General features: G+C 34.7%; 1 protein-coding gene across 1 annotated transcript; it reads right to left on the bottom strand.

The window, feature by feature from the left end:
* Window positions 1-504: 504 nt before the first annotated feature.
* Smp_062920 (hypothetical protein) lies at window positions 505-24,549 on the bottom strand (the record flags this gene model as incomplete). The annotated part of the gene is made up of 12 exons (XM_018791521.1): window positions 505-1,159; window positions 4,621-5,403; window positions 5,920-6,159; window positions 8,398-8,711; window positions 12,846-13,371; window positions 14,476-14,578; window positions 17,912-18,567; window positions 19,892-20,105; window positions 23,018-23,139; window positions 24,112-24,267; window positions 24,303-24,488; window positions 24,532-24,549. 12 exons carry the CDS (start codon window positions 24,547-24,549, stop codon window positions 530-532), a joined length of 3,948 nt encoding a protein of 1,315 aa, XP_018647317.1. The 3' UTR covers window positions 505-529.
* Between the last annotated feature and the right edge of the window lie 289 nt (window positions 24,550-24,838).

The raw sequence follows: 24,838 nt of genomic DNA, 5'->3' as shown, positions 1-24,838 counted from the left end.
AGGACCACACCCGGAGCCTTTGACCTAAAGGTCTGATCCACAAGACAATGGAGCATCGTAAAGAGATGCAGTCCCATGGTAGTCGGTGACCAACGATTGATTCATACGCCATTTGTTCCCTCAGGATCCTGGAGCCCATGTGCACCATATTATCCATTTCAAGCACTTAAAATTCACACGTTTATTTCATTGAGAAAAAAGTCCTCTATCTAATCTGATGAACATCTAGGTGAAAACAACAATTCCATGCCGTTAGATAATAACCATCCAATTTTCATCGGTAAATGAGAGAAACAAATCAAACAATTATGGTCTGATTTTTCTTATTAACGAAGTATTTAAATGGAATAAAAATTTCTTTTCGTTTCGAAAAACAAAAAGGAAACTAGATAAAAATAATTAAATAAATAAATGAAACTGTTCAAAGTTTATACACATACATGTCATAAGCTGTTTGTATTCACTATTACAAAAACTTTACATACACATGAAATACAGTAGGAGGAAAACAATTAATTCATATAAAATATTACGAAGGTGGTGGTGGTGAAGGAGATCTAGGAATAACAATATTACTATTATCATGAGAGGCACCTGGTCGATGTACAGCTGGTGATGGGCATGAAGCATATAATGTATCAGTGCCAAACTTGTTTCTTTGATGATGAATAGGATTAGGCGACAAAGGAGTACGGAATTCCCTTGAAGATGATGATAAAGATGATAATATTTCAGGTGAGGGAGTAAGTGTTGGTAGTTTACGTAGACTTGGCATTTGACCTTGTCCAATATGTAGATTACTTAGATGAGGTGTAGCTCCCATTAGACCTGGATTAGTAAGAGGTGTTCCAATGGGCAAATGCAAACCATAAGATGATGTTGACGATGATGAGTAACACGATGATAAGCTGGTACTAGTTAATGATGTACTGGTATTATTCGATGACTGTAATGAGTCTGCACCAAAACGTGAATATTTATTGCTGGATAAAGGACTACGAGGCGATGGAGCAACCCATGCATCTGGCATCTGAAAACCGGTAAAGTTTGTTAAGAGATTCGCTGATGCATTTAATGATGATGCTGATGAACTATAACCACCGGGTCCAGTTTTAATTCCAACTAAATTTGTCGGTGTTAACGGTGATGCAAGCGAATTCTAGGAACAGGAGAGAGAGAGAGAATGAAGAATTTCTGAAAAGAATGACTAGTTTTATCACAGATAAATATATACATGATGTTAAGATGGGATAAGAACATGAGATCGCAGGATCATTCAATTTTTGTCAATAATGCTAAAGACTTACTAGTAACAAGGTTTTTTATGAACTTTGCCCTTTCCTAATTGGTTGTCATGAATCTTAATTCGCCAATATTCAGTATGTTTCAAGCTATCCTTTCCTAACTTTCTAGACTGGGATGTGTTGTTTCGAGTTATTTTACTTGGATATCAAGCATTTCCCATACTTCCAATTTTTTTGTTAGCGGTCAATTAAAAGTGTTGTGTGACAACTGCCATAACTGAGTCTGCAATAGGAGCCATTCGTATTAGCACAGCTCCATCACTCTTTAATAAACAAATATCACAGGCTCGTACTGCAGCCTCAAGTGACAGATACAACACTGACTCAGTGTGACTCTCATTCAGTATCATTTCTATTTTTTGACTATGACAATTATTTGTGGTTAAGGTTATCAGTTATATTGCCAGTGATCAAGTAAGATGTAGTACCTAACATTTTCAGTCACCTTTCGGTTCATTTAGTAAATCCTGAACAACAAGATGTAATTTCCATTAGAGACTAAATTTCAAGCACTAACTTTCAATATATTTGTGTTTTATTATCCTGTATCTTCGGCTGCGATATGCTAATATATTCATGGCAAGACTCGCCCAAAAATGAAGAGAAAAGGAGTTGAAGGTGACAGATATAACAGATTACTTGAACATTAAAAACGTGACGGATAACCTCGGCTTTGTTCGCTATAACATTCGTTTTAATTTAGTATCATTTTTAAATACTTCAAGTATTAGTTCTCCGCAAGCTATATCACATAAATATGAAGAAAAATTATTTTTCAGTTAATAAACCCATGTGTAAAGTAATGTACAGTTTCCAGAGGGAATCTGATCGATGCGATTTAATTAGCACTTAACAAAATGACATTGGTTAGTATAGTCTTACGAATCGAAATTATTGGCAAATTAACCTTAGTTCTAGTCGAATGGGTTTTGTGGAGATAAGTTTGACTTGTGGATTATATTCCCTGCACATTTATCTCGTATAAAGTAGCACTGAGAACTGAGGGAGCATTGAACAGCTTCTTTGTCCTATTATGAGACTCCTCAACTGTCCTTACCCTCGACCACACCAGGGATCAAACTGAGGATAGTTTTAAAAAAACCACGATCTAGAAATGGACGAAGAATGAATGCATCTGCGCCACTCAGAGCTATTTTGAATTACATCCCCCATAGTCTAAAACTATTTGTCATAATAAACGCGCGGACTGCGACCAGATGGCTTGAACGTAAAAATACGACTTAGATCACTAGTTAAAGATTTTATAACCAAATATAACAATTTGGTTTGACCGCCCTTAACTTCCTCCCAACCTACTCCTACTCCTACTCCAGACAATATCTACAGTCGAGGTAATCAGTAGTTGACCATAACTAACGCACATCTTAGCGACCTTAGTCAATAAACATGAATAGTTCTATCAACTGACCCCTCATATTTTTCTAATGCCCAACATCTAACCTCAAAATTATTTGCTCGGTTCTTATACCAGACGCGAGTAATCCTTTGAAAATATCCGATGGTCAAATACTATTAAACTGTGAATTTTCAATACTTCTAATGGTCACTTTCGAACCTATACGGTAAAACAAGGTGGACTAGTGTGCAGTATTTTCACTACTTCACTTAGTTGGTAGATAAAAATTTTGTCTACTATACACGTGACGCATATCAGTAAGAAGCTAAGTACGTATGTTGAATCTATGACGAGATCTTATCAAGTATCGATCAGTTATAAGTAATGTAGGACAGAGAATAAGTATCCAACGCTCCAGATTGTCATATTTTATACGCACACAGAGTAAGAGGAAACTTACATTATTTATTTATTTATTTATTTGAACACATATATATTGGTACAAAAGGGCACCGGATACATATGCGCCACATAAAATAATGAAAGTAGGAAGAGAAAGGATGAAATGATAAGGCGGACTAAAATGTACAACCAGAAGACTCTTTCAGTTAGGAAAGTTAGAACCACTCTTTATGAAGAAAGTAAAAGAAGGTTGCAGCAGGATCGCTACTGGCTTCTATTCTGAGCCATATCTGATAACGTCTCTAGCCATTGTGTTGCACCATCTCTCGGACCCCAGCCAGGGAGTCGTGAAGGACCAACAGAAGCTAGCCCTTTGCAGCTCTCTTTCATGCCACGACACCATGTCATACACTGACCTCCTCTCCGCTTTTTCCAACCAGTCCCAGGGTCGGCAAATAATGCACGACGTGGAAGTCTCTGGGACGACATTCGTAAAACATGTCCAAGCCACCGAAGTCGGTGTTTCAAGATGGTGACACCAACTGAATTATCGTCTCTGCGCCCGAACACACGATGCCGAACCTCTGCATTACTAACACGGTGTTGCCACTGGATGTCAGCAATCCTTCGGAGACAACGATGATCGAACACAGAGAGTCGTCTAACATCCTCAACTCGGAGAGGCCAGGTTTCACAAGCATAGAGCAAAACTGCTCTCACCGACGCGTTGTAGATCCGACCTTTTACAGCCAGACTAACATCACGAAGGCGCCAAAGATGGCCCAGATTGGCATAAGCCGCTCTGGCTTTCATTATACGTGCATCAATCTCATCACTCACGCCACCACCAGCACTTATATAGCTACCTAGATACACGAACTTCTCAACTACTTCAATCTGCTCACCATCCAGGGTGAGTACAGGATGAGAATCCTGCCAGTCTTGTAGGAGTACTTTGCACTTGGAGGGTGCAAAGCACATGCCGTACCTGCGGACACTGATTGCCAACTGATTAAGTGCGGATTGCATGGCTTGAGCATTATCGCACAGTAAGACAATATCATCCGCATACTCAAGGTCGAGAAGTCGTTCTCCAATAGAGTTGAAATAATCACTATTATTTGGGGTGGTGAACTAAGCTCTGGAAGTGTAGTTCAAAAGAAATTAAGGATACGGAAGAATAGAAATAAAATTTAAATTCAAACTTAACGATGAATGCATTCAAAATCGTTAAGAAAGACATAAAGACAATGTCACCAAAAGTATTCAATTGTAAAATACAGTTATCTTTCACTCTAGTCCAACAGCCAATAACTTCATGGACTAATACCATTTTAATCTCATCACCTTTAGACATTTTTAAACCTACTCTCCGACATTATCTGGCATAGTACGTCAGAGTAAGTGTTTAGATAAGATGTCTTAGTTAGCTCAATCATGAAAGTGTACAGTATCACTAATCAATTTATCATCTTTATTAATTACCTGAATAAAAACACAATATATTCATGATTGTATGTATGTATAACAAATGGTAAACAAAATGACAGAACTCACATGGGATTTTTCAATATCTTTACGCAGAACATCCAAAGCAGCTAAAACACGTGGATTTGATGATTTATAGCTTCCAGTTGAACCTGCTGTTGTACCAGATTGTTGTGTACTGGATTCAAATAATAAATTCAAATCAGTAGTTGGCAATGTACTAGTACTACCAACAGATGTAATATTACAATGTCTTGCTAATGTATTGACAAGTCTTTCACGTTCACTTAAACTAGGTGCAGATGAGACAGATTCATTGATACTACTAACATCCGTAGTAGTTGTAGTAGCTGTAGTACTAGTAGTAGTTCCAGAAGACAAAGGATGAATAGAGGATACATTGGTACCACCACTATTAGACATACCACTAGTTCCTAAATTGGTATTTGTTGGTCCAGGTACAAGTAAAGCAACTTGAGCAAGAGCTAATAATTGTACATCATTAATTAATGGTAAACTAGATCTAAGTAGACCAGCTAAATTAGCGCGTGTAACAATTGATCCTGTTATGGTAGAATAAGATTCTGGATTAGTATTTTGACAAGTAGGATTTAGAACATTAGTAAAACCAATACTATTATTTCCTAATTCATTGTTAGGAATTATATTTGACATCATTGAATTTGTACGAACTAGAGATGATATATTAGATGAATTATTATCAGAATCTGATTGACCAGTATTATCATTTAAAGAAGATTCAACAGAACCTTCAGTAATATGTGTATTTCGATCAATATCCACAAAAGCAGGTGCAGATTGAGGTAAACGTGAAATTCCTAAAACTAAAGCCTAAAAAGAATATAAAACACAATTCATACTAGTTCATGATTACATTTAACATAAATAACATTTAACGGTAAGACTATAATTTATAAACAACCTTCGAGCAAGGCTAAAATGGCCTTGGAATGTCCATCTATTTACTAGGGTTAAATGAGGGTTACATATTAACGTGAGGAATTAGGATTAAAATTAACAGTCGAATGTCAAATTTAGGAATTAGAATTAATGTTTTCATCACGAACTAACATCAGCTACAATGACAAAATGGTATCTAGCCAAATAAGTGGATTAATTTCGCGCCAAAATCTAAGATCTATCTTAAATGTGATTGGCTCGTCCATTAATTATAGTCTCGTCCATTTAACATTTCTAGGTAATTATCAGAAGGGGTTTTGTGGAGATTTTAGTAATTTTATAGAGTTGAGAACATGAGTCAATTGAAGCTAGACCACCATGGAAAACCTGGAAGCACTAGACGGCCGTTTCGTCCCATTATGGGACTCCTCAGCAGTGCGCATCCACGATCCCGCACCCGCGAGATTCGGACCTAGGACCTACCAGTTTCGCGCCAGAGCACTTAACCGATAGACCACTGAGCAGGCATCCAACGGTGTTAACGTCTAACTTCAACCAATCCACGAAATTGAGCAACCATTCACTGCTGAGAAGTCCCATAATAGGACGAAACGGCCGTCCAGTGCTTCCAGGTTTTCCATGGTGGTCTAGCTTCAATTGACTCACGATCTCAACTCTATAAAATTTCTAGGTAATAATAATGATAATAACCATTATTATTATCATAATCATTATTATTATTAGTGGCTCTATTCAATATTATATTTTTGGTACAATAGAAAGTTCTCAGAACAAAGTATTTCAAAAGTTTCTTCTACAGAAAAATGAAAAAAAGTGAACGAAACGGATAACTGCATACATATATACTAAAGTTAAGTAGATAAACTGACTGCAATTAAATGAAATGTCTTTTTTAAAATAAAAAAGATTTGAATCTGTACAACATTTCCAATTACAAACATGTTTAAGAATATAATTTATTGACCAAGCTAGCTCTAACAACCCGTTGGCCACAGAGTTTATTTTCTAGATAAGGTATTGTAGAGCTTTTATAACTATGCTTGGATGCATGGTGTCTTGTTATACCAGTTATGAATGAAGTGAATGGTTAATATCTGATAAGATAACACATGTCAGGAGTTTGCAAGACTTAAGATGTCTATCCACAACCATATTCATGATGACCCCCAAAAAAAAACTATACACCCTGCTAACTGCCTTCAACATTCTTTGAAAAACAACAAAACCTTTTCTCAAAAGCCCAATAAGGAATAATGGATAACAGTTGAGAATAACAGGCAATATGCAAGAATTGACAAATTGTGAAAGTATATGTCAAGTAAACCCAAAAGCATGCAGCCTCTTTGTGTAAGAAGTCAAACAGAAGACTTTCTTCGATAACAATAAAACATGAGATAATCAAGAGATCAAAGGAAAAACTTACACCAAGATAAATAAATTTTGACACAGTATTAACCAAACAATCTTCAATGATAAAAGCTTTATGAGATTCCAACATGGGGTTTATGCGCTATCCATGTCTCAAGCGAAAGTTATGAAAATTCTAAGACTCAAATTTTAAAGGAAGACAGAATGAATGAACCTATGGCTATTGCGAATTTATTTATTTATTTATTTACTTAAACATAAATATTGGTACAAAGGGGCACCAGATATATATGCACCACACAAATCTCATTTGATTTGTGTAAGCGCTGTGATACTGCCAAGGTGCCCAAACTGAAACGGGTGGTTTTCTTAGGGGGCCACACTCGGAGCCTTCGACCTAAAGATCCGATTCACAAGGCAGTGGAGCATCGTGAGGAGATGCAGTCCCATGGTAGCCGGTGACCAACGTTTGATTCGTACGCCATTTATTACCTCAGGATACTGGAGCCCATGTGCATCATTGGTTTGGAATCAGAGTTTTCCGACTCCCCTAGGTGGACTCGCCGTGTCCACCAACCCGGTTAAGGCGCCGGACATTCGCTTTTCGTCCTCTCAATTTCGTAAACAACACCCCCGCCACGAGAAGGTAGGTGGTGAGTAAAACTTCCCTGGCAAGGGCTATATACGCGTAGCCATGTGAGAGCATTTGGAGAGGGAGAGCGGACTCTCCCCACTCTGGGCCGTACCAGGGCATTTGGGGGAGCTATTGCGAATGATTTTGAGCCATATCATTCAAAGCTTCTAACCATTGGTTACAATAATCACGCATGTGTCATATTAATTTCTCCAGTTGCTCAAACTGAATAGGCAAAATTCAAACCTACCTAACTTCACATTGAAAACCTATATTACTATAATCATTCAATCATTCTTTGTCAGTGTCTATTTCATGTATGAATTCATTAGATTCTACGAGGATAAGCTAAATAGGAGATACTCATATTTATACAAAAAAAAACATGTATTGTAATAATAGATTAAACAAAATATCGTTGATCTGAATTGATCTGCCATAAATTTATTCGAATTCGAGAATAGGTGAAAAGAATCACTACCCTATTCAAACAAACCTATGTTTCGAATTCAAGTTAATTAACACATAAAATTGTACAAATTTTATGTATCTTTGTGATTATTCTAAAACGACTCCCTGGCTGGGGTCCAAGAGATAGTGCAACACAGTAGCTAGAGACGTTATCAGATATGGCTCAGAATAGAAGCCAGTGGCGATCCTGCTGTAACCATTTTTTTTACTTTCCTCATAAAGAGTGGTTATAACTTCCTTAACTGAAAGAGTCTTCTGGTTGTATATTTTAGTTCCCTCCCCATCATTACTCTTCTCTTTTTTTCATCCTTTTTTTTCTTTTATACATATACGCATCTTCCCCCTTTCTCTTCCCATTCTCATTGTTTTATGTGGTGCATATGTATCTGGTGCCCCTTTAAATAAATAAATAAATAAATTCTAAAACTTACTTGTAAAACTTCTGGACGCCAACGAAAAATCACAGATAGACCAAATTTATTATTAGAAATTAATGAATCCGTACAATATAATTTTGTTGGTGTAATTGGTTGAGATTGTATTGTAGATTTATTATGATGATGATGTGGATTAGAACGATTTACACGTGATTGTGCAAGTGTTACAGCTAATTTTAATAAAGCACGTAATGTAGCTAATTCATTACGTTCTAAACAAAATAAACAATGATATTGTAAAATTAAATAACCAATTGGATGTGCTAAATAACCTGATGGTACAGTTATATTAACACATTGAGTAGCATCTATGGAAAAAAAAGTGAAAGCAAAAATATAATAATAATAATTAATGACTCATTAAACATGAGTCAATTGAAGCTAGACCACCAAGGAAAACCTAGAAACACTGGACGGCCGTTTCGTCCTATTGTGGGACTCTTTAGCAATGCGTATCCACGACCTCGCCTCGCGAGATTCAAACCTAGGACTTACCAGTAATTAGTAATAGTATTAGTCCCACAATAGGACGAAACGGACGTCCAATGCTTCCAGGTTTTCCTTGATGGTCTAGCTTCAATTGACTCATGCTTTCAATTATGCAAATATTAAATCTCCACAAAAACCCCTTCTGATTCATTAAACAGTAAATTATAAAAATATTTACGATGATAACTACTAAAGAAATTAAATTAATGGTAAAAGTCACTTAATAGATGAGAACGTCAGGTAATATACAATACAGTCTATAATATTTAAGTAAATTTACAGTGAATGATGCTGTATAATGTACAACCATGATTTTAATTTATTTAAATCTGATTAACATAAGAAAATAGGATTAATTAGCTTACTGAAGGATCTAAGTTTAAACCAATAAGTGGGTGTAGGTGTACACCTCTGACGAAAAAAAAATAACAATTGCTCAGTGATCTTTGAATTTCCTTCACCGGCTTTAACTGACATTAATTCATGATGGGAATCGTTCTTATCGGATTATGTAATTGCCTGTGTGCTATATACATATTGGTCTATCTCATGTGATATCTTACCTAACGATTGATTTACTAACTTTATTGAAATCATGAACCAATCTAAGTTAGACCATTATTAAAAGCCTGAAAGCACTAAATAGTCTTTTCGTCCTGGTATGGAACTCCTCAATGGTGGTTGAACTTAGATCGGTTTATGATTTCAATGGAATTCAACAATCTCCATAACTTCATGCTGACGATTATCATATGCTCACTAACCGCTAGCTTTAAGAAATTTCCACAGTTCTGGTGAAAAGCTGTGAGCAGTGGAGTTCAAACGTGTCGGGTGTGAGGCAGTTACCCACCGAAGACAACTTCTAGTCTGAGCCATGTTGGCAGATGCAGACTACTTGGTTGGGGTCCGCGTGACTATCGTAACCAATGGTTGGAGACTCTAGGTGACATGGCTCAGAATCGATCACAATGGCGTAGGTGTATACACTCTTTATCTTCCCTTAAGCCTTGAGATTGAAATTGCTTCATAACGTTCTTCCTTCCTATACTATATCCTTATATACAACCTTTCTTTATATACTACCACCACTAAATTAACTATTTCTATGAATCCGGTGTTGATCTTGTTGTGCTAACGAGGTATGGCAACTTGGACCGATGCATATATGTGCCTGGTCCTACGTTGTAACTGACTGACTGACTGACCGAAGACAAAGGAACATGGTTGCGTAATGTATTGGATTGGTTGAAGTTAGAGATTAACACTGTTGAATACCGGTCTAAGTGGTCTACAGGTTGTGTTCGCGCGCCATACCGAAGGTCCTGAGTTCATTTCTCTGTGGCGGGAGGTCGTGGATGCGCACTAAAGAGGGGTGGGATACTAGAGACGAAACAGTCGTACAATGCTTCCTGGTTTTTAATGGTCTAACTTAGGTCGACTCATGATTCCAAAGAAAATCAACAATCTCTACAACCCCATACTGATATTTAATAACAATCAGAATTTTCAAAATGCCAGATATATCACCACTGAACAACTTAGTGTACATGTATATACAATGAAAACGAGATCAAGATGAGAAAATTATCAATGAATTAAAAATCGCTTATCTTAAACTAGTTTGTGCATTCCTAATTACCGTATATTTATCATTACAAATGAGAAATTTCCCTTATCAGTAAGATAGAACCTGGTATATATGTGTATCGGTTCATGTTGATACAATATATTAGAACAGAGATATCAGAGTAACGTAATTAGTAACAGTATTAGTGGTAGTAGAAAAGATTAAGCATAAAAGATATCAATGAAAAAGGAAATAGAGAACAGTGAAATAAAGAAGGATCGTGCAACATTCAATAAACTTAGGTTTTAAAGTAAAACAATGAATGAATGCACCTGTTCCATAGCCAATGATTCTGATCCATGTCACTCAAAATCTCTAATCACTCTGGTTACAACAACCGCGCAAATGTCGAATGGAAAATTATCACATATCTTATTTGATACCTAAAACAAACATTTCGTATCACTTAAAGACCAATAAAAAACAGTGAGTTTATTGTCAGCTAGATAAGAAGTAAAAATCGCATTGAACATAAGAGGGATGAATCTTCTTTTTCGTTAAAAAAGAGCATTCACTTCAAATGCTAGGCATTCAATTATTCTGAGCTAATACTGAATTTTATCTTCTTTTAGACAATAGTTTTGTTTAATTTTTTTAGTATCATTGTATGCTCATTTCTTTTATTAAACTACATGAGATTTGAAAGTGAAAAGCTCGAAATTCTAAAGTTTTTTTTAATAGTCACTTACATAATGAAATTTAGTCAGATAGTTTGCAAAGTACAGTTATTTTAAACCAAAAATGCAACGTCATTGATATCCGAGGGGCATTTGTAGTGAACAATATATTAGTAGTAAGGAGAAAATAGTAAATAAGAACCTCTCGTTATTAACAAAGTTAAGTGATGTTTAACGGTTAAGATTGTATCTAGATGTGAATTATCAGTCAATATTTCTCACTACAGTAATATGATTATTAGACCAAGTGATCAAATAGAGTATAGTGATTAGTGTAGGCCAATTCCATACAATCGGTTATAACAATCAATCAATCCAGGTGAATCTAGCTGACGAGTTCCAGGTCAAACGAAACGTATATCCTCAATTCCACACACACATTATCTATTTTATGTAAACTAGTCCATATTACCACTGACTGATATTTAACACAAAAAATAATTCATTTTTGTATTGGTTGTTGAATCTTCTCGTTGATGTTTAGGACTGCAATTTATCAGTCTCTTATTAACATATGTGCATCCTGTGAGGACTGTCTCGATATTGCTTCCAGCACAAGCACTGTAAGCTGAAATGGTGGCTTACAGTGGAATCCAGGGCGCGCGTTGGTACAAGCTAGTGGACTCAGTAGCTAAGTGGATAACACGATGGTGTTTGAAGCAAACGGTACTAGGTTCGAGTCCCTGGATGAACACCAACTCGAGTGCAGGTACATCAAGCTGACGAGTCTCATATAGGACGAAACGCGCATCCTGGATTCCATTGCTAGCCATCATCATTTCAGCTTACAAAAATAATTTTGGTGTGATATGGCACGTGTCCTTACTTGATTAATGAGCTTTCTATTAACAATGAGGATTATACATGATATTATTTAACACCTAATTATTGATACTCAAAATATATATAGAGGAAAACTTGTTTAACAAGTATATGTATGTATTTATATGTATTTATATACTTTTCTTCATGTCATATTTTTCGTGTGAACTCATAATGCTGAATTGAAGCTGGAGGTTTTAACTTGCCGTCATGAAACGGTCGAAATTCCATATAAAAAATATTGGTTTATTATTGTTCTTCATACTATAATATTCATTAAGTACTGGATACAGATTCGTGTAGACTTGACTTTCAAACATAATTTAAATATGAAAACTAGTGATGTGGTGTATGCTACTTATGCTTGCAGATACTAGTATTTGACACCAGTCGGAAGCGGAATGTCTGCGAGCAGAAGGTTAAGATAGAATTGAAGAGAACAGAGAAGAAAACTGAAAGCAATCAAAATAACAACAGGAATAAAGGAACAATGAAACTTATCAGAGACAGTTCGAAGAATATGTGCAAATGATGTATTTGATGTATGACTTTCACGTTTTACTAAACCACTGTGTGATTGTGCATTACACAATAAATTGATCTTCCCCACTTGACTTCTTCGTCCACTACAGTGATACTATCCGACAGAACAAACCGAAGTAGATGGAATACCTAATTCCAACCTGTAACTTAGTGATTGAACGTTGAATATCTTAAGCACAGCGAGTTAATTAGATTGAAATACTGTAGACTCGTTCGTAAATTTGAAATTAAAAAAATAATGAAATAAAAGAAACATAATAAACTAATTTCCAAGTTTTATTTACCTTTAATACGTTTTTGCCAAACCAATGGTGGTGATGTTGTTAGCGATGATGATGGTGATGATGATAATGATGACGGATTTAATGATTCTTTTGATTCATGAGATGTTGATCGTTGATTTGTATTATTATTATTAGATGGTGTTGATCCACCACCAGCACCACCGCCACCACTACTACTATTACTACTACTAGTAGTATTTTCCAAACTATTAGTAGGCCATAAACTATTGCTTAATGTTAAAATTTCTTCAGCCACTTGTGCTCTCCATGTTAATACTTGTAATTGTGCAACAGCTGGTAAAATATGACTAATTAATGCTTTCGATGGACAACTCAATGTAGGATCATCAATATCAGATGACAATGATGATGATGATGGTGTAGAAGAAGTAACAGTAGTGGTAGTACTATTACGTTTACTTATAGAATTTTCTTTAGTTTTTGATTGTAAACAAGAATACGGGATCAAATCATCGCCTAAGCCAAGTACTAATAAATGAACAAGTAAGTGTACTTCAGGTATATCCTGTAGATTTTCGAAGAAAAAAAACACGATGAAATAGATGGGAAAACTGGTTTTACTTTAAATATGAATAACGGTAATACTTTTAAGATTTGATATGTTGGGGAGACCCGGAAAATTCCTCGAAAAAAGCAAAAAGGTGCTCTGAAAACGCTAGAAGAGCTTAAGAAACCGAATCTAGCGTTTAATTAGATTGATCAGATGAACAGGAAAAACTTGAAATTTATGCATAGAATTTCCTGTTTACATCATTTAACATTACAGAAGTACATTTATAGGAGTATAAATAAAATGGATCAGTTACAAATAAGTGAATGAAACAAATCTGTATGATACGAAAATATTCAAGTTTTAAAGATCTATTATATAATTTCTTAAATCACTGTCTTGTAGATACCACTACCTAACACAAGGGATCCTGCATTCGACGACAAAGTGAAAATCAGTAGTTCATAACCTTATCGATTGATCAAATAGGTATATGTGGAACAAAGCATTCCTATAAATTTTATGTAATACCATCAACTATAATCTAAGCTATCTTTCTGTTTTCTTTCAATATTGTTATCATTTGTGTGTATTGTATTATTTATTTATGAAGTACTTTTAAAAGACTGAAAGCAGTCTGTTTATATATATATAGTCGATCATACGGGCAAATTGGAGAGACCACGGCACCACTAAAAAAGTAGTCAGGATGTATGTTTCGACAGCAATCATTTAATAACAATAATCACATGATTAAATTGGAGTCAGATTTAGGACCACTAAAATAGTATCCAAATGTTGATATTTTAACTGAATTTTGGTCAGTCTTAGTGTATATATGCATCCTGAGCGGATTGCTTAGATATAGTTATTATGATACAATTCTGCACAGAATAAATGGAACGTTGCTAGCAATGGAATCCAAGGAGTGCATTCGAATCCTGGAGTGAACATCAACTCTGGGATGCAAATATATCCAATCGAAAAGTCCTGAATAGCAGGAAACGTGTCCGAGATTTCAACGATAACTACATTCTACCTATTCTTTAAGAAAAAATGTTAGCCTATATACGTCATATATATATATATATATATATATATATATATCAACTAACTTACACGAGGTAATTTGTCTTCATAAAGTCCACTAAGTACATAACGAATTAATGATGTACAAATGGTATAAACGACCCATGGATCTCGACAAGCCATATGCATATCTCTGTATACAAATACGAAAAATTAAACAAATCAATTCACTTCAGTATAAGTCTATCTTAATGAATCCAATACTTTTTTGTAATAACGGGAAAACTAATATTCATGACCTTACATCACATGATAAATCCACATTTCATATAATCCAACCGAGTGGAAAGAATTCAATATTTTACACTCCGTTTACCGATCCTACAGGAAGCACCTGAATCCTCAAGATGTTTTTAACATGCGTCATAAAGTGTTACGCGAGCCGATCTCCCAAATAAGCTATGGGCCTATTAATATTTTGAATGGTAGATGATTATATCCAACTGAAAATGATCTTCAGTACTTTTTCTTCTTAACTGCCGATCAGATCAATTTGACATGTCGTTTCCTTGATGTTATTGGTTATGATGGGACCTACAAAACCAATGACGAAAATTTGTTTTCGTATCAGAGGGTACTTTTCATCGATATCCTTGAAATCAGTTGCTATCTAAGAGACACTAATGGTCTAATGCACTCCGACCGGCTGTGAAACTTCTTGAACGAAATAATATCAACTTCGTTGAGACAACACATAATATCTTGAAGACCCACAAACTTACAAGAAAAACACCCGTGCTCAAATTCATCTTCAGTGTGCTTCTCTTAGGATTAGATATTGGATAGAAGCATAAGTTCAAAAATACACATCGGAATGTCATAACAAAACAATTATTGATCGGGAACCCTAAATACGTCGTCTTCAAGATAAGCTGACACCTGCTGTGCGTCAGTTATTGAAGAATCACCTTTCACAGATATCATAGCGTCAGTCGACATGTTCTTGGCGATTGACGCTACAGGCATTTACAGGATCCTACAGAAATCCCGTCAATTGTTCCTGAAGCTTTTATACGGAAAACGAATTTCCATACCGTCATGCCAGGGATCCAACAGACAAATGGTACCGACTATCGAAAGAACATAGATTTGGATGCAACGCTAAGTCATGAAGATGTTGTTTCAACAAACTCGGAAGAATTCAACGACACAGACAACAACATAGACAAAAATGCTTATGACAAAAGCCTGTGCGATATACGCCATCCTGCTCATCCGCTAAGTGGAACTGCTGAAGGGAGAACTTGGACTGTTTGTCGCTGCAATGCAATGTTTCATTCGTTCTGTGGCTGGAACTTACAACCGCAATGCCCTGGATTCCATTGTCCAATATGTGTCACGATTACTGAATTGTAAAGGAGGACATGGCTGTACCAAAAACTTCATATCACACATAAAACGGTACGCTCATATTTCAGTTACCAAGTGAGAATCTAGCCTTTTTATGAGGTGATTGTTGAGGAAACACAGGGATGTGGAGACGGAAAACCCTGGAGGAGAAATGATTGATGAGTTGAAACCAAGAGACTGATAGAAGGCCCTTTATAGGGCCACACACAATTTGGTTTACATTTTTTATTTTTTTAATTCGTTACAAATTGTATTAATCAATTAATGTCATTCGCATTTCATCTATGTTTTCTGTATTTTCAATGACGGATCAGTTGTTATTGTGTATTATGTTAAGTATCTATGATCTAGTTTTATAGTTTTACCTGTTCCGTTTCGTATTTTTCTGATAATCAAATTGATATCGTTTTCATGTATTCAACAACAAATCCGTGGGCAAAATTCTGTGATTACAGTAAACCAGTTACATTGTTATAATTACATTTTCAAGAATGTTAAATGGTGACACGTGTATGGCCTGAAGTTCAGACGATACTAAAGCGTGCAGATTGAAACCAAGGAAAATGTAGTTAAATGAATGACGAGGTTATAATAATCTTCCCGTGCATGTTATAAGTTGATTTTCGGTACATATGCATCATATCCGTTTCATGGAAGGTGAAAAATAACTAGACAGTCGCCTGATAGTACTTTTTTTTTAAAATCTTTTACATGAACAAATGCAATATACGCTAAGCCGTGTGACTTTGATGCATGAAAACACATAAGATATACGTTCAACCTTATATTTACAAAACATTTATTATCTACATTCAGGCTAATTAGTATGAGCATCAATCGATAAACCTGTGAACTCTGTTCCTACTTAATACAATTCGGTCAATACTGATTAAAAATATTGTTTTACCTTAAAGTGTTTACTAAAGCCCTACTGAGATTAAGTTTCTGTTATCACTAAAGTTATATTATTTTATGTCGAAAATTATGTACTAAGATCAGTTCACTGTCACAACAAAAGTACCTCTGTGAGTAAAGTCGATTGAAATAACACTCAAATGAATTCTCATCAAGCTGTAGTCAATATGTTACATAATCATAATGTGATTAGTTATATTTTTTATGGTTCATTAAATGTCAATATCACTTAATGAACATTGTACATGTACGCAAAGATAAATGGTGACTAACAGTGGTATTAAGGACACGAGAACCGTCATATTTGGGACTCTTCAGCTGAATGTACCTGCATCCCAGAGTTGATGTTCATTCCGGGACTCGAACCCAGTAAGAGACCCAATAAAAGAATGATTAATCGGAGTCCCAAACACCAGTGGGAACAAACAATACAGAATTAATTGTATTTGTACGTCTAAATAACACCTTGGTATCATATTAATCGTCCTTCGAATTATATTCGCTATATTTTGTAGATTATGATTACACCTAAAATTACCGAATTTTCTAACTTTTTAGTTTATTATCTAATTAATTTCCTAATACACAAATTACCATGCCTCATAATAGAACAGTTAGTTGAAATTATTCCCTGAGTAGCAGAAGTGGTAACAGTGTAGATGGTAGTAGAAAAAATCACGCATCAACAATATAATTTGAGAAGAATGAATATATGGACTAAAACATATACGTATTTTAAGACTAAGAGTAAGTTAACTTAATCAATTTTGCGAGCTATTCCAAATCATGTCACTCAACGTCATCAACCACTGGTTACGATAATTGTGAGGAGCCCCACAAGCAAAAGAATTATTTACAGACACTTTCCAAGGAATAATGATACTACCATGCTCTATCGAAACCTTTCAAATTAGTGTATTATCTAAACTGGCGATCTGATGACTGAAAACCAAATTCTAAACCATAAAAATATATCCATTAATGAAATCAGTAGGAATTTTAAAAGCAGAGCTGAAGGGATTTCTTTTTCGTTCATTAACGATGTCACTGCTTTTTTCTCAATAGCTATGTTAGCACTAGCCTCTTCATAAACGTCATTAGATTACTGATGACTATTAAAAAATTTACAGTCATAGAAATATATCAAAAACATTCTCCAGTTAACAGTTAACATTTACTATCTAAATTAACTTCCACCTACTTTTCTAACAAGTTTACATCAGCTATCTTTTCTAAATCCTCTGAATTACAATGTTTTTCTGCACTTGTAGGAGATTGTTTTCGATTGGTTTTCCCACTTTTAGAATTTTTACCACGAGAAGAAGAACTAGAATGCCCACGTTTAAACATTTCTCCACTGATATTTCCATTAGATTCATATGATTCATGACATTCATCAGCTGTTTCTTTAGCCCAACGACGACGTTGTAATTGTAAATGATAGGCTAATTCACTAGCATGCCTTTGATCAATTCGACGATTACGAACACATGCATCTAAGCACCAAACAAAACGATGAATTCTATCAGGAACACACAGTCGATCGATTTTTGCTTCGTTTAAACTCATCAATAAATCAAAACGTAGTGTGCATAAAGTTGCTGAAGCAACTGAAGGTTGATTAGGCATAAAAGCTAATGGAATATATGGAATAGGTTGACTAGCTGAAGGTTGTATTATATCTGAAGATTTTTCTTTGCTTGAAAAACGTTGTCTACCTCGTTTAGCTGGCGGTGGTTGTTCATCTATTTCCTCGGATGGATTATTATTTCCGATTGTCGATTTGATTTGCTGTTCCATAAGTGAATAAGCCGCTTTTTCACATTTTATACATTGATCACGAAGTATGCTGATAGTCTATAGTGAAGAAGAATTAAGAAATAAACAACATATTTCATCACTACTTCTGTCGTTTATGCTACTTATGTCGACAGGCATAAGTCGTATGTAACAACAATCAGAAGTAGAATGCCTGGTAGCAAAAGGTTGAGGAGATAGAATTGAAGAGAACAGGAATGTAAACAGAAAGTAATAGTAACAACAACAGGAACGACAGATGAAATTTGTAAAAAACAATAAATAGAAGATGTGCAAATGAAGTATTTAATGTATGGTTTTCATATGTTATGAAGACATTCTATAATTTGTACTAAACAATAAATCGGATATCCCTGCCAAGTCTTCGTTCACAACACTACTACTACAATACTAAAAGTAATTGAACATAACACTGATGAAACAATACTCTGTTAACACATTATTATTGTTATTAACTCAGTCAGTAAGTCAGTCAAACACAACGCAGAACCTTATACATGCGTACATCGGTTCAAGTTGCTACGGCATATTGAGATAAATTTATCAAGGTAAATTTCAGAATAATATATGTAATAGTAATAGTAATGGTAATAGAAAAGAAATTTCTCATTACCAGGTAAAGATACGTGCATTTGACTTTGAGGGGTAATAACACAATCCAGTTGTTCAAATAGGTGGAGCCTGGTTTAAACCTACTACTACTTAATGTCTATATATCGTTAGAGGAGTTTAGGCGGATATTGATACTGCAAATGTCGGAAAATATACTACTTAGTAAACTAATTTTTATCATATTCATAAACTAAGAGAAGATAATGTTTCAGTACTATTGATCGATATCTCAAACATGATAATGATGAGGCAAGAACTAAGTCTGACGACTGAGTATTAATTTCACTAAAGAGTGAATGACCCATAACAGATATATGCTCTGATCGTTTATTTGTCTTGTTCAATATTTTGTGCGTAAATATGTTCATTTTGTTAGGAGAAAAGCCTATTTTACCAGAAAACTGTCTCGTCTCGCAAGCAACTCTATCAAATTACCCATTCGTATCATTGCATATTACAATCGATCAGTAATCTATCCATTAATTTAACAATACTTAAACCTTCGTTCATTAAGTCGAAAAAATCTTGATCCAAGTATCGATTGATCGATTAAAGCTAGAAATTTAAGAGAAAGTCCCCAACTGAAACAACAATGTATATCATCTTTACAAGAGGTAGTCTTTTCGTAACGTAATATTTTAGTACATACGTCTTAGTGTATCATTGTTATTACAATTAGTAGTATCATTATTATTAATTTATATTAGGCTCGTTTAAGAATACTAAAACACCATATAGGATATTCAGTTACTTTATCATACAAGACTTGTCCTTCTCCAATCATTTCAACAATTCGTACAATTGAAGGATCACGTCTACGACGACGTGGTGGCCAATACAGAATTGGGACAAGATCAGCTGTTGTCGATGCAGTGGACATGATAGACATTGAAAGAGCATCCAAAATAGCGGAAGACCATGTAGATTGAAATGTTGCTATAACTTTATCTAATTCCTCTTGAAATCTGATTTTTTTTCACAAACAAGAAAACATATTTTGCGTAAACAAACACAAATTAGTATATTTAATTAGAAGCGTAATGCATATGTTAGTTCACTTACAGAGGCATTAAAAATATCATAGGAAGTAATATTTTCAACTATACTAAAACTCAGAACAGTCTGCTTTATCATGAGACTTCCTATTTTCATTTTTTGAAATAATTGTACATAAAAAAATTCGCTAAAATCACACAATTCGAAGAAGATTCTAGTTTGAGGTGAGCCCATGTATAATTTTACAAAACCATAAAACTATTAATTTATTTTATTTTCAGACATTTCAAGAAAAGAACAAGGTTTGCAGTAACAAAGATTTCAACAGAACAATATAAATTCATTTTAAGAGATGGATGGTGGCTGGCAGTGAAATCTAAAACGCGTGTTTCATCCTATTTGGGACTTGTCAGCTGAATGTACCTGTATCCCAGAGTTAACGTTCACTTAGGGACTCGGATCCAGTACCATTCGCTCAAAACATAATCGTGTTATCCACTTAGCTACTAAGTCCAGATAGCCACTAGATTGTGCAATGAGATGAAGTTTAACTCATTTTTTATCGGTTATTTGAATCTTTCCACTGATGTTTAGGTCTATATTTGAATAAATTCATCAAATTTTATTGGGATCTTGTCAATTGCTTAAATCCTGTCATACTTAAATATTAAAAAGTGAGCTGAAAACACCCACATAAATAAAATTTTAAAATTCTTTAATTAACTGAGCTTCATTCATTTTATTCATAAAAGGGGTTTTGTGGAAATTTTAGTATTTTCATAGTTGAAATCATGAGTCAATTGAAGCTAGACCACCAAGGAAAACCTGGAAGAACTGGACGGTCATTTCGTCCTATTATGGGACGAAATGGCTGTCTAGTGCTTCCACATTTTATTCTTACTTATCATAAGCGTTTACAAATTACGTAACCATTTAATTATGGTTTCATAGTTTTAATTTTTATTAATAATAATGTTGTTCAGACATATTTGTAGTCTTATTTAGTTACTTTAAATTAATTGATATCTTTGCTACACTATGCTGGTTTTTGATTGTAACAACTCCCAAACAAATTCACCTAGTTATTTCTAACACACTTGGTAATTTTAATGTTGAAATATTATGTAATGTAGGCAACTATACAAGAACCTAATGAAATAAAATGAATTTAAGTCATTCTGGCTCTGTTCCTTCCAAGGTTTCGCAGCATTTTTTTTCTCCAGGAAACCAAGTGCTAACTTGTGGTGTAGACTGAGAAAGATAATAAGGAAATCTCATTTATGTTCGATAAAACATACTTCAATTGGTCATCAGTGAAAACCATGGTACGTTATAACGTTCCAACCGATATATAGATTGGTTTTTATAAAATTTACTATACGGACATTAAAAAAAATAAATTCCAGGTTGCCACAGACAGAGTCGATTTGTATGAATTTATAAAATTAGGATTTCGTTTAGAGTTGCATTGATTGGAAAGGCGAACTGATATGCTTAAGGAAAATTATTCTTCATCCATGAGAAATGAGTCAACTTTACAAAATGTGAAATTTACAGACGCTACCATTCAGGCAGCGACTCGAGCCAGTAAGGATTAAAAAACCTCAAGGAATAAAATTTATGTAACTTGAAATATCTAGAGGAAGTACCCCTGTTTTTCACTAGACCACAAGAGTATGTAGCGATAATCGTTAGTTTTTGGAGACTATACTTGAGACCAATAATGAGCTGGAAAGTTAGATTAACCATTTTTCTGTGACCGAACCAGGAGTAAAACGAAACTCATGCTATTTGTTAGATTAGGATCAGTTTCGCAACATACATAAAGTCATTAAGCTAATTTAAACTATCACTGACTGGTAGAAATATTGAAGTGATATCACCTTGGTTCTCCAAAACGATTAAATCCCATGGGTCGTGAATCGTAAAGGTTTACATCATCATGTCAACTGCAGTCCACAATGGAATATGTAATGATGACATCCCTGTGAATACTAATAACTGTGAAATCACATCATCCAAGATTGTATAATCAAATACTCCAAACGATAGTAAACAAAATACAGGATATCAAATTCAAAACCATAAGATAAGATAGTAATTTATTGTTGTTTTTCATCACAGGAACGGTTGGTCTAATAGTTAAGAAACCAATTTATAATAAACAATTTAGTGACAAAACGCTATTTGCTAATTAAAAAACAGTAGGCATAATTTACATATACTTATTGGTTATTAAAAATGACCCAAGGTAATACCTATATCATTTGAATTTTTCTGTCGAAGATTCATTCACCTATTCTAAGTAGCTTATGGAAAAATGGTTATATCGAGATGATCGACACAAGATGAACTGCTAACAAAGACTGATTAAAATTTCATCCTGAATAACAACAAAGGGATAATTTAAACGCCTATTAATAGTGACGCAAACACCATGCTTATTAAGTTGGTGGCTACTTTGCCTCAGTAGATCAATGGACAACATACTGGTGTTTGATACGAGAGGCACAAAACTGAAAACCCATACTAGAATGCAGATATATCTAGCTAACGAGTCTCAAATAGAACGATACGCTGAGTACATAAATCTGACCTAGGCAAATAGCTTAGATTAAATCGAATAATGCAGAACAGTATCTATGACCAGGTACATGACGTCATCTGGAAACAGACCCAACTGTAATGCACGTTTTATGCACGGTGTCACTTATTAGCATGAAGTACCTGTAAAAGTGAAGATTACAAGCCTTCATTTTTACCATTCTAGTCAACGATAACGTCTAACCATCCAGTCTATGACTGTTCTCATGAGAAATCAGATGTGTAGGAATTGATTACCAGATAGCTTGCATGTTTATAACAAAAATTTACCACATACTTGTGAGGGTGAGCAACCCAAATATGACGTAAGACCGGTAAAGGAGCGTCATCATATAAATATTTGTTGTCAACAATTAGGTTGACATGCCTTTCTTTAATCGAATTCATTTTCCCAAGGACCTTTAGATCAAAAGGAAGACAAGCAGTGACGACTATATTAACAAAAAACTACTACTAGTGTCAATCATAACAGAAGCGTCGACCGATACAATATGGTTATATATATATATATATATATATATATATATATATATATTGTACGTTTAATGCTCAGAAACTTATAGTTTTTTCGTTATTTGGGAAATGGAGAGTGGGTAGAATTGATTGACAATGATACTATGGACACGAGAAAGATCATAAAACAGTATTTCACTATTCTGATGTCCACATCCCTTTTAGGTTGACTACACATATTTAGCAATTGATTTTACCTGGATCTTTTAGTTCAATAGTTAAGTTATATGTATAAGTGATACAAATACATCACTTACTCGCGCCGGTTTAATAACCTGATGAAGTGAGTTGAAAATATTTAATAACAGTAATAAAAACCGACGACCCGAACCTCATAATTTGTTTGTGCTGCATTGACGACCAATTTCTAAAGGTAGTAGTAACAATGAATAGTGATTACAGACGGAAATATCAAGGATGAGCACCAATTTACATAACCACATATATAACAATGGTAAACATCGGGTGATTAAAATAAGAATTACTCAAATGTTAAAGCTGTCTCACTGTCTCCAAAGTGATTTCATCAAATCCTATCACGTAAGGGACGAAATCCAGCAATTAATCTACTTGGTTTGATACAACCTCAAAGGAGGTTGTGACTTGGACCTGGAGTTAAGACTAGTGGTTGCTTAGACTCAAGAAAAAGTATTTGCATCCTCAAAGAAACTCATAAACTTTCTTAAGACTAGACTTTAAGCATTTTAGGCTTCATGTAACCATACTTCTTGACATATTTGGACGACACATTAGCTAGTAAATCCCGATAAGTACAAAACCTATGCTCAAAGCTGTTTACTGGTTACATAAAAACATCTTATAAAACAGTCCCGAAAGACGGATAAAAATAATGCATACCTGCATGATCAATGAACGCATATATGGATGATGGATATACACTATTCCCGTCTTGATAAGCTTTTGCCAAAGTTTTTGGCATTTCTTCTGGTCACAATCATCAGGCTTTGAGTCAACTCTAGCCTTAATAGCATCCATAAGGCGATCGTTTATGCTCTGACCAAAGATAATTAACAACAAAGATTATATACCCATAAAATATTATGTCTTGGAACTCCGTGTATGTCCAGAAGCTTTAGTGCTTGACTGAAATTAGGGACAAGTTGTTCCCAATATTTGTCTTGGAAAGCTTCGATATCATTTTTCGTAATTTTCGACTTAGTAAATAGGTCTTCAATTGTCTTTTTCATGACTGGAAACACAAAAGGCTTTGAAGGCTAAAATTGTCAGCAATATGTTGCCGAAAATGCCAAGGCTTACATTGTCTTTTGATTCCATCGTTAGAATAGTTGGTCCTAAACATACAGAGACTGAAAAAGTACATATAGTATAGTATATGTATAGTTCATTCTTAAGAATTAACAAAAAGAATAAGGCGTAGAGGGTTAGAAGACAAGTTTTAGATTGAGGATTCTCATAAGTATCAACACCAAATCATGCGAATTACATATTTGCCTGGTCAAAAATGAACTCTAGATAATGACGAAAGTTTTACCACAACATGAAGTCGGTCAAAGCCAAGGAAAACTGTGTTACTACGCGAGGGAAATATAATGCAATGAGCTAA

Source organism: Schistosoma mansoni (assembly GCF_000237925.1).
Source record: "Schistosoma mansoni, WGS project CABG00000000 data, supercontig 0229, strain Puerto Rico, whole genome shotgun sequence".
Classification (NCBI taxonomy): Eukaryota; Metazoa; Platyhelminthes; class Trematoda; order Strigeidida; family Schistosomatidae; genus Schistosoma; species Schistosoma mansoni.
The sequence above is the reverse complement of the archived record's forward strand: the minus strand, read 5'-3'. Positions and strand labels throughout refer to the sequence as shown.